The following is a 12391-nucleotide window of genomic DNA, read 5'->3' as shown; positions in this document are numbered from 1 at the left end:
AATCTGAAAATGTTTGTCATGTTCCAATGTGAGTACTGAAATAAGAAGTAGCCTAGGCTACTGGAAGAATCGGAGTCGTTAAGAAGAAATAGAATCTTTAAGATGAATCAGAACCGAAAGCGTTGATTCGCACGCTTACGCGCATGTTCCTTTAAGTGCGCAGGAACGGATCACAGTGACGCTCTGCCTCTCGCGCCTGCCGCAGCCTAATGAACCTCGCCTCTTGCTGCGGTCTCACAACAAAACAAAAGGCCTTAAAATCCGCGACATATGTTAAAAAACTATAGATCGCCACAACCAGAATGACGGAGACCACTAAAACGCATGTCATTTTGCTGTCATGTGGAAGTTTCAACCCCATCACGAAGGGACACATTCATATGTTCGGTAAGTATTTCGCCTATTCTGGAGGGAGTGGATGATGCGCGAGCTGATTTTTAATTTAGCCGTGTGTTGTATGTGTATGTAAAGGGGTTCTTGGTGGCCGTGATGATTTTAGACATTGTGAAGTCAGGCTAGATGATCGATGAGATGTTTCTGTAATGAATTCTTATAATGTCGATCGCTGTCCACAGCGAAGGTGCTGAAATGGGCGACGGCCTCAAAACCCAGAATGATCAAATCATCTCTCGGTTCAGATGGTGGTGCTGCGCAGCCGCAGGTTTAAGCAAAGAAATCGCTATTTTCATCCAAGATTTTGTGGACGCAAGCAGTATAGGCTAACCATGATTTATGATATTTCAACAAGTGTAATTAATCATTACTTCTGCGAAGGATGCTTGGCAGGGCGCTTATGTGAAGACAAATAACTATCTACACTGTACATTTAACGTAATGTGAATAAGTACATAGAAATATAGGACATATAGGACATGAAATGATGAAGGAGGTTTTGATATTAATTTAGGCCTATGGCAATTGGAATTCATTTAGTGCTAGGTTTAATCTATGTATTTAAATATTTAATCTATGTTTGCATCCATTTAACTTCCCAAAGTAACTTGTCATGTCTGTTTGAGTTTTCAGAGATTCATCTTGACTTTCTTCTTTGTTCTTAATACAGTCCAAAGTGTTTGAAAGTGTAATGATCACATCACTGCTGTTTGTCATTAGTTTACATTTTACTTTAAAAGAAGGCAGTTAATTAAACATTCAATTAAATTTTCAATTCATTATTGGGATGAATGGTTTATAGCTTTATTCCACAATATATTGAACAGATACATGTCAAAGCTTGAAAAAATATGATTTTATAATTATTAAAACGATTAAGACAGAAAGTCACTGCTCCAAAAATAAAAGCACCATTTTAATGAGCCAACCCTGTGTAGTTAAAAGGGAAAAAATCATCACATAAATGAACCTGTATATGCCCTTATGTTCCATTTGGGTAGCCCTGGGGTCTTGCTCAGAAATAATGGATTATAAACAAAATTTCAGCTTGATTTATCCTTCAATTAATACTGATATGTGACCCATGATTTGGGAGCTCAGGTAAAACATGAATAAATGCAATGAATTTTCACATGTTAAGATGTTCACTACTGTCTAATATTTATTTTGATTTGTTTCATTGTATTTTCTATAATGACAGAATATTGATAGAATGTTTGTCTGAAAAATACATGTCTACTTTGTGATACCAGTTTGCCTGTGGGTTTGATATAAGAGGAACATATAAAAAAAAATATTGATATTAATTTGTATTTTAAAACAAAGTCAAGTAAATTTCAAAAGAACATGAGGGTTAAAGTTTGGCTGTTTGCACTGAAAAGCATGATTTATACCATCATACGGTTTATGATATAGAAACTAAGAGTGCATGTGGGAAAGAAAAAGACACTCAGAGAGAGATTTCTTCCATTGGCTCATCCATCTCCACGTTTCAGTGTGCCAATAAACATAGCAGAGGGGGGAAAAAAACCTTAGGAGCTTTGTACTTTCCTTAATTCAGTTACTGCAGCTGTATTTCTCTGAGCGTAAGCAACATGAGGAGTACCACCACCACAGTTTGATCAATACAATTCCACTGTTTTTCCCTTGAAGCAAAAGCATCTGTGTGTCCGTGACCTAATTTTTAAGCCTCCTTCTCCTACTGCATGCCTTTGCATATTTTGAGGTACAAAAATAAGAACGGGTTTATGGCTTATTCTGAGCAATGCTTCTGACAGAGATCAGTGGTGTCATGCTGAACCGCTTGGATATCTGATACTACTAAAAATACAATGAAATATAACACATTTAAATGGTAGCATTTCATTTATTAAGTATTGAATATCTTTGTTTCTGTTGCCTCTGCTTTACGTTGTGGCCTCATTTTTCCTTTCTTTGTAGTTTCTTTTGCACACTATAGACATTTTCTTTAGAGATTTGTTCAGATTATTTCATTTTATGTCTGCCTCATATTCCCCAGCAGGAGATCTTGTTTCTGACATTCACCTTTGTCAGTATTTTGATGGGGCTGGGGGTGTGAGGTTCTATTATACAGATGAAACATATTGCTTACATCGTGAGAGAAATCAGATATCAGTCATCAGAGTTAAAACAGAGGTGCTGTCCTCACTTAAAAGGCATTGCTTCGCTTGTTTATGTCTCTAAGAGAATTCCTTTCATCCAAGCTACAAGGCATAAAGTGTGTTACAGAAAACAAAAAAATGCTCATGAGATAATAAGCTAAACTGTTTGGTTTGCAGAAAAAGCCAGAGAGTACCTACACAAGACTGGACGATTCATTGTGATTGGGGGTATCATCTCACCAGTACATGATTCCTATGGCAAACCGGTAAGAGAATCTGTTCGTTTTAAGGTCTAAAGTTATTTTAGTATTGTATATTTAAGCAATATCACAGGAGCAGAGTGCTATTGATTTTTATATTGTAGATAAGCACATTCACACACGTGTAGATGTTGAGGCCAACTTCACATGTATAATTGCAGTTCAGTGAACAAAAAGTTATAATATATATTGAAAAACTTGCATTTTTACATAGATACATTACCAGTTGCTTTGTCTATTTTTGCTTCTCCAACTAACATAGCCCACAACACAAGTAGTGGTGTTCCTGAATGAATCTGTGTTTTTGAATTAAGAAATGATTCAGTAACTTATTTATAATAGGGGTGTAACGATAAATCGATTAATCTAATGCATCGCAATTCTCTCTGAAATAGATTCTGAGCTTAGATTTAACAGCAGATGGCACTGCATGCTTTAGAAACAGCTTGCTTTCAGTTCCTTACACACACACCACTTGAACTTAAAATAGTCATTCATAAAGTTCAAAAAGGTTGAAGCGAATTACAAGAGTGTTCACAGTGGGTTGAGTTTACATTAATCTTGCGTCATAAAAGCAGAGGTGCAAGTACATTTAACCTCTCAGTTGAAAGCACAAGCGTTCACTTCTTAGTGAGCATTTGAGTATGCAGTTAAAAACTAGCCTAGAGCGCCATCTGCTGTTAAAAACTAAGTTCAGAATCGATTCAAGGGACAATCGCGATGCTTTAGGAAAATCACAGAATCGATCCATTAATCGATTTATCGTTACACCCCTAATTTATAAATACACTTGTTTTATGCCCTAAATGAATCAGCATTGTTGAACGTATTAGTTTAGTGAATGATTCCATGGCTCAATCATCATTTATAAGATGGTCACTTGACGCCATCTACTGGTTTATTTATGCAACCTGCAAAAAAGAGTCACAGAATCCCCATACAAACAGTGGACTGTTACATCAATATAGGTGCGGTCACTTTAACAGAATGTTGTGGTCAAAATAGGTCTATTATAGGTCTATTACACAGTTATTACACAGTAATAGGTCTATTATACAGTTAACATAAGTCACTTTAAAACCATGCAGGTTTCTATTGGTAAATGCTGCAAATTTGCATGACCAACTGCGAAATCTGTGTGGAATCTGAGATGGATTCCTACTGAACTGCATTGTCGAACGATGGTTTAAATAACGGTTTTAATGTGAATCATAAGAATCATCTCTAATATTATCAACAGAACTCTGAATTAAAAAGAACTTTGGCCTAGATTTCTTCTCTCTTGGCAACAAAATATAAATAATAAATGCTTTAGAAAGCAGGATTCAGTCATACCAAATTAAATCCTTTGTAGTGGGAGAGGTATAACACGTCTGAAAGAAACAATTCTAGAAATCTTGTGTTTTGAACCCTGATTATCTAAAAAAGGCAAATGTTTTTTTATGTTGATCAAATAGATTCTCCTTCTTTCAGCAAGCAGATGTAAACCTCAGAATATTGTTTGAATCTCAGAAATTCTCTTTATTGGTAGGTGGATACCTTGAGGACTCACTTTGCCTTGTTTTGGTTTCTTTTCTGCTTTTCTAGGGCCTTGTCTCAAGCAGACATCGTCTCACCATGTGTCAGCTAGCAGTTCAGTCTTCTGATTGGATCAGGTAACTGTCAATCAGTCAGAATGCATCTCAGCTACACCCTCATAAGAATGCTATGCAGCACTTACATATACGTCAGCAGCCTTGAGTTATATAGATGATGGATATATATTGTTGAATGGGCATAAAATATTTGATGGATTAATGGTGTTCTGCAGAGTGGATCCTTGGGAGTCCTACCAGGACACCTGGCAGACCACTTGCAGCGTTTTGGAGCATCACCGAGACCTAATGAAGGTTAGTCCCAAATTTGGTCTGAACGCTATCAAATTTTTACTTGTACTCAATCTCGAAGTAATAAACTGTGTTGTTCCCCTGCAGAGAGTCACAGGGTGCATTCTGTCCAACGTGAACACACCTTCCACAACCCCTGTGATTGGCCAGCCCCAAAACGAAACTTCTACTATTTACCAAAACACAGCTAACAAGTCTGTGGCTAGTAAGTGATTTTTAAATGTTCAGATGTTTGTTATGTTTGGGGTTCTGGAGAACAGGCATTTCATGATTGACTTATGTCTGTTTTTCTCCAGTTAAGCTTTGGGGAAAGATGAGCGAAAGCCTGGGCAAAATTTGCTGTGTTCGCCCACACATGGAGCGTTTTACCTTTGTTGGTAAGTTGGCATATTCATATACATATTAGGGATGTGTGCCATGACTCATTTCACACTAATTTTGTAACTGATTAGTTGACTAGTCTAACAAACCCTCAGAAGACTATGCTTGTTTCCATTTTTGTGAGATATAAATGTAAAATAAATGTTAATTGCAAGAAAGTAATTCATTGTTATGAATATAAATTTTGAGTTTAAATCTCGCATTTCTCATATTTTGCAATTCAAAAAGTATGAATTGTGAGATAAAGGTCACAGTTGCCTTTGTATGTTTTACTCTGAAGAAACAGTCATTTTTTTTAAATTAAATAAAACATTTTAATTTATTAAACATTTTAACTGTATTCATTACATGAAATGCAACGTAATTAATCACACTGATCACAATATATCACATATACGAATATTTGTTAAAAACCCCCAGATCATTCAAGACTTTACATTATTATGACAGACAAAACCACTAAATAGACATTACAAAAAGTCGATTTGAGATTGAAAAGAAAGAGATTGTGTTCATTTTCTTATTGGATTTTTAAATAATTAATCACACCAAATTAATGCATTAAATTAACCACCCCAGACTTTCAAGCATGTAATTTTAATGTCACCATTTCAACCCCTTTTAATTTGTGTCAAAATTAAAAATGTCAGTAACAAAGATATGCCACAGCTTTGTGGTTTGGTTCATGTAGAAATCACATAATTCCGTAAAATTATTTTGAATTATTCATACGCTTCACACAGGATGTGTATCAATTTTACATGACTCTGGTGACTTCCAATGAATCAATCATCTCTGTGACCTCCCATGCTTTTCTGATTTTTCTGAACAGACGAAAATGCCAACCTTGGTACTGCAATGCGCTACGAGGAAATTGGTGAGACGATGTGATTTTCCTTGCCTTGGTTTTTGGTTTTCAAATCAGTTCTTGCTTGTCACTTTGAGTCATCATCAGAAAATACTGAGTTTGCCCAGTGAGAGAAAAAAACTCACTCCTCAGGAAAATATAAACAACATCAAATAAGACAAAGACAGACAAACGGCTGTCAGAGAAATAGACAAAACAGTCGAAATCTTTCTATAAGTCATGTGATGGTGTTTGTCTATATACTGTGAAGAAGGCATCTGTGTGCTGTATAGTGCCTCATTCTTCCTCCTCGTGGGGAGAATGTGACTTGTTTCTTTTTCATCTTATCAAAGCTGTTGTGTTTACCCCCACAGCGGAGGAAAAACATCTCATTACTGTGTCTTGTGTTTTCTATGGTGTGATGTGTGACTGTGATTGTGGGTTTTTTCAGAGTTGCGTATCCTGCTCCTTTGTGGCAGCGATCTCCTGGAATCTTTCTGCATTCCTGGCTTGTGGAACGAAAGTGATGTAAGATATAATTCCTTTTCTCTTTCCCCGTGTTTCTTAGTCACAAACCTCTAAATATAATAAAATATATTATTCTAGTGCATAGTTTGTATGTTCACCTAAATTAAGCAATATCACATGCAAGTCTCAAACAATCACACCTTGTATATTCAGACCAACAAGGCACAGTTGTCATTATGGCATTGCTTTTATTTAACAGCCAAATAAGTAACAAGTTAATATTCAGTGACTTTCTCCACCTACAAAATAGTTCCAGTCGAAGCAAAAGCAGAATCGAGTGTCATGAAATGAAACTTTTAAGTGGCTCAATCATACACATAATCACTTGATTTGTTCCTGAATTAATTTGTGTTTTGAATGATTCTTTTAAGTCAAGTGATGAATTCAGAACAGCATACTAGCATACTACTCTTACTTCTTTTGCCATAGAAAGATAATAAAATACTAGGGGTAGTATGCTTGTGTGCAGTTCTGAATCAATCACATACGTGTGACTTGTCTCCACCTACTGGCAGTATGATGAAATTGTGATTTTCACACTACTAAGTGTTATTTTAGTATCATTGAGATACTATTATTGTTTGAATCAGCTGTTATTTGTATATTTTCTGTTTTAGTCATTTTGTTGTCTTTTGGCATTTTTATTAGTGTTTTCTAAAAAAAAATCTCAATGCAGTTTTTGTTTGTTTTTATTTCAGTTTCATTTAGTACATTTAAACTAGAGTTAAACTAAATAAAAAATGATAAATTCTGCTTTGGCAAATAAAATAAAATAATTAAATGAATATGTGTCACAGCTCACGGGGAGCACGGGAACCAGGAACGAGGAGACGAGGATTTCACAACACGGGAGTTTAATATACAAATAGGAACACAGATCACAGGCAGGGTAGATACTTAAAGACCGACAAACACTAACTGAAAGGACTGGGGGTTTTAAAGACAGGACAATCAAGGAACTAAGGAGACACACCTGGAATCAAATTAACACAATCAGACTGGGAAGAAACTGTGTCACAGGGAACACATGGGAGCAAAAACACAACAAAACAGTCCAGGGGCGTGACATTACTCCCCCCTCCCGGAAGGTGCGTCCTCGCACCGTGGAACAACAGAGGGGGGAAAACGGGTGGGAACAAAGGCGGAGGCTCAGGAGGAGGACGGACCACCGGGAGGGGGCCGGCTGACAGAGACCAGGGAGTTGACGAAGGAGGGAGGAGCCAGGGAGGAGACAGGAGGGACCCGGAGCAGGAGGAGCCTGGCAGGACCCAGACCACAGCCATGATGATGGCCTACGGTGGAGCCGACGGAGGGAGGAGCCATGGAGGAGGCATGGCCGCCGACTCCAGGGGGCCGACCAACGGCGGCGGAGCAGGTGGTGGAGGAGCCCGAGGCGGAGACGGAGAGCAGACGAGCCAGGGGGATGCCGAGGATCCGGGGGGCCAAGGTTGAGCCGAGTGCTCTGGCGACCGAGGCGGAGCTCCGGAGATCCGTGGCGGAGCCAGAGCGACTGAGGACCAAGGTGGAGCTGGCGGGAGGAAGGAGCCCAACTGAGCCGGTGGGACGGAGCGACGAGGTGCAGCCGGAGGAGCGGAGTCCTGAGGCGATGGCAGGTCGACGCCCAACCAAGGTGAAGCCGGAGGGACGAGGGAGCCTGGTGGAGCTGGAGGATCGACGGGTGACAGTGGAGGCGAGGGAGCTAGGAGCCGAGGTGGAGCCGCTGGGTCAACGGGCCGAGGCAGAGTCCGGGCCGAGGAGGTTGGAGGCGGAGGTGAGGGATACTCCAGCCCCGGTGACGCTGGAGGATGGCAGTCCCGTGGGGCTCGCACTACATTGATGGTGGGCTGAGGGCAAGCAGAGGGGCTGCCAGACGACAGCGATGGAGGAGGCAGGAGCGGGTGTGAGGGTGGGCATTTTCGAGGAGCGGGCACTGGAGGGCATTTTCGAGGAGCAGGCACTGGAGGGCATTTTCGAGGAGCGGGCACGGGACGATATGAAGCCCCCTCAGGGCTGAACAAGGGAACCAAGGAAGAAGGAGGGCTGGACGGGACCAGCGGGGATGACGGAGAGAGGAGAGGGGGCAGTTCGACTTCCAGTTCAGTTTCCCAGTCTATCAAATCCTCCTCCATGTCCAGCAGCCCCAGATGGATAATCAGCTCACCCTCAGCTACGGTGCAGGGGGGCGGAGCTCCACTCCGCACTCACACCGTCCAGGGCTGGCTCCCTCGCGATGGGCACTGTCGCCGTCTCTCGCACCTGATCTGACGTGTTGGGCTCAACTTCCGGGGCGATCTTCCGATCAGTCGCTCGGCTTCGCGCTGGCTCGCAGATCGCGGCGGGAAATGGCTCTCCGTCATCGGTGGGCTCGGGCTGATGCTCCGCACCGCGGGGAGTTGGTGGGCTGGGCTCTGGGTCTGGGGTGGATCTGGCGAGATCATCCTCAGGAGAGACGGTGAGGGGCGATCCATTTCTCACCAGAATCCATTCCACGAAGGCGGCGAAATCCTCTCGAGGACCATCCTCGGACAACAGCGCTCTGCACGCCGTATTCAAACTTGCGTTGTAGAAAGAGCAGAGCGTGCCGTCCGGGTAGCTGGTGGCATTAGCTAACATCAGGAACAGTCTGGTGTGGTCCTCGAGAGATCGTTCCCCCTGCTCCAGCAGGAGGAGGAGGAATTCGGGCGGGACGAGGGGATCCATAGGGCACAACGGAAAGAAAAAACACTGGGTAAAACGAGGAAACAAAACGGAGGGAAAAATACGGAGGTTACTGTTTTAGGGTCGGTCTTTCTGTCACAGCTCACGGGGAGCACGGGGAGCACGGGGAGCACGGGAACCCGTGGCTGAGATACAGAAAATCTGGAATCTGAGGGTCAAAATCTAAATATTGAGAAAATCGCCTTTAAAGTTGTCCAAATGAAGTTCTTAGCAATGCATATTACTAAACGAAAATGAAGTTTTGATATATTTATGGTAAGAAATTTACAAAATATCTTCATGGAACATGATCTTTACTTAATATCCTAATGATTTTTGGCATAAAAGAAAAATCGATAAAATTACAAATATACCCCAGCGACAGACTGGTTTTGTGGTCCAGGGTCACAAATGTTTTTTTGGTTTTTTTTTTTGAGTAATAAGTAATGCATTTTTTGTAGTTTTAGTTTTATCTATGTTACTAATTATACAAATGTACTAACGTTTGTATAAAAATGATAAATATAATACGCAAGGTACTACATTTTTGTGCAAGATATGGATTAAGGAAATTAGAACCAACTTTTTAGAATAACATGCACACAGTTTTGATTTCTAAATTATGGCACTAACAATGTATCTTTAGCATACAAAATATTGTTAATAGAAATCCAGATATGTTTTGTTAAAATGAACTAAATATGTGATTATAATATTTTTCTAGATGGAAGTGATTGTGGGGGATTTTGGGATAGTGGTGGTTCCTCGGGATGGCGCTGACACAGAAAGGATAATGAACCATTCATCTGTGCTTCGAAAACATAAGGTATTGCTTAGGGAGTGTGGGGTACAACCTAGTAAGTTATTTACTGTGTAGTAGTTGTTTTAGTACACAGTAAATGCATGCAGTTTTGCTGTTTTGTGATATTTATACAGCTTCGGTTTTCCTCTCACAGGACAATATAATCGTGGTAAAGGATGAAATCGACCACCCAATGTCAGTCGTCAGTTCCACCAAGAGCAGGTGCGTGCTCTCGCCGTCTACACATAATTCATCTCTCCGTTCTATACTGAAACCCTCTTGCTTTTCTCCTCACCAGACTGGCTCTTCAGCACGGCGACGGTCACGTGGTGGATTACCTGAGCCAGCCTGTCATCGACTACATCCTGCAAAGTCAGCTCTACATCAATGCTTCTGGATAGGCTGGGGAAGTCCACTTCCGAGCCGTCAGTCATCCCTGTCTGTCTCTCTGTGTGTAATCTAGAGTATAATCCTCCTGTGCTACCACTGCTTTTCCATGTAGAGGAGCATTAATCTGTCCTCCCCTCTTACTCGTGTCTCATTGGGATGTACAGCACTGTGCCTGAGGGATCTGCTCCACCAATCAGCTTTAAGGGACTGGGTGGGCTTTGGTGCCCAATAGGAGGACAAGGAGAGAGCCTCGCTGCCACTATGACAGAGAAAGAAAGTGTTTTTGATTGAATTAGATAATTCATTGCCTGCTATAATGTCGGTCTTTGCTGTTAATTTAATACTCTCTGTTCTTGTAGTTGCATGCCTAAGGGTTTTCTTTCAGCGCATGAGTGTTTAAAATACCACACAGACCGTAGTCTGTGGTTACAGTGTTTGCAAAAGACTGTGCTTAGACTCATCTCATCTCTAAATACATTTTCTACTCATCAATCAACTGTATGTACAGAGAACATCTCATATACTGTATTATGCCTCAATGTTTTGTCTTCAATGTGCATTCATGTATACGTGGAGTATTTGGTTGCACATTAAAGAATGTGATTTCATTTACTTTGCTTTCGTGCACATTTACTTCTCCTCAGCTCCTTTTGCTCAACATTAACCTGCTAACATGCCACAGATGTGATGTCTAGTAAAGCCGGTCACTGCCTGTGCATCAAACCATTCGTTTCAGGATGAGATTCCATGCACTTACGCTTGTTTTATGAAGAGATGACAAAAAAGTCCATGCTTTCAAACTCTTTTTAAAGTTGGAACATCCTTTAAATGATTCAATTATGATTTGAGCTGACATGAAATGTCAATCTGCTGCACATCTAACACAACCTTTATAAATGAATCAAAGTGTATTTGATGAGAAGAATAACAGATTCGGTGAATTATGTATATTGTGCATAATTGATTTGGCGAGTTTATGGGAGGCTCCGGCTTTACGATATGAAGAAGACTTCAATATACTACTGTGATTATTGTTTTTCATATAATAATGCTTTAAGTCTCAGGTAAAAAATGGTTTCATTTTGATCATTTTAACCAGAGACTTTTCATAAATGAAACTAGAAGCCAGAATGGTAATCTTCAAAATTGTAAAGCCTTTATTCGATATTCTTATTAGATATTCCTTGTTTAACCACTTCATACCCAGTGTTTACTAGGTTTACTGTACCTGCTGTTGGTTATGTCCATTGTCACAGACATTAAAGGAGAAACATAACACCCCCATTTCATTTTTTGAATGGATTATACTTCTCTAATATACAGAGCACTATTAAACACACACTGATACCTCACTGTTTGTATCAACATAAATTCATGATTTTTTTTTCCATTTTCATTAAGCAATCACTATAGCAACTAGAGTATCAGGAATCACTAGGAAACAATTTTCTGGAAATAGTGGAAAAATAGTGGAAAATACACCACAAATAATATATTTTTTCATGGTTTTGGCATGCTGCATTTTTCTGTAGCTCTACAATCGTCACTGCTTCCTTGCATTCTTCATGCCTTCATTCAAAATCACAAGCAACAAAAATAGATATTGTTGACGATATTGTTTGTTTCTTGTATTTTTATTGCCCTCTTGCTTTTAAATTGATTATAGAGAAAAATCTCATTGTATACATATAAAACACCATGTAACATTATAAGGTTCTGTTTTTAAGATGCTGAAACTGTAGATCTTAATTTAGGAGGTCAATACTATTCATTTTTTAGTTAGTTGTCTATGGTGTAAAGCATGTGTAAGTGTGTCTGCGTAATGTCTTATATGAATATATTTCTACTTTATAGTGGCTATTCAATAAGCATTCAAAAACTGAAAAAGTATGAAAATAACTCATGTCCTTGATGACAATACTGAATTTAATAAAACAAAACAGAACACAAAAGAAAGAGAATTGTTAGTTTGTGCATTTCTTTTTGTGCATTTTTCACTAGATGCTGAAGCAGCAACTGGATGTTACTTCTTATCTAGATCAATTACAGATAGGGTATATATTTATCTATTAATCACCCAAAAT

The 12391-nt window shown here is 39.8% G+C and overlaps 1 protein-coding gene across 1 annotated transcript; it reads left to right on the top strand.

Moving 5' to 3' along the window:
• The first annotated feature begins 170 nt into the window (after positions 1-170).
• Positions 171-12263, top strand: nmnat2 (nicotinamide nucleotide adenylyltransferase 2). Its single transcript, XM_058765464.1, has 11 exons — positions 171-387; positions 2694-2782; positions 4364-4431; positions 4587-4665; positions 4750-4867; positions 4959-5039; positions 5876-5920; positions 6342-6418; positions 9840-9941; positions 10072-10139; positions 10216-12263. Exons 1-11 carry the CDS (start codon positions 303-305, stop codon positions 10316-10318), a joined length of 915 nt encoding a protein of 304 aa, XP_058621447.1. The 5' UTR covers positions 171-302; the 3' UTR covers positions 10319-12263.
• The last annotated feature ends 128 nt before the right edge of the window (positions 12264-12391 follow it).

Source organism: Onychostoma macrolepis, chromosome 02, assembly GCF_012432095.1.
Source record: "Onychostoma macrolepis isolate SWU-2019 chromosome 02, ASM1243209v1, whole genome shotgun sequence".
Taxonomy (NCBI): Eukaryota; Metazoa; Chordata; class Actinopteri; order Cypriniformes; family Cyprinidae; genus Onychostoma; species Onychostoma macrolepis.
Note: the sequence above shows the minus strand (reverse complement) of the source record. Positions and strands in the feature narration are given on the sequence as shown.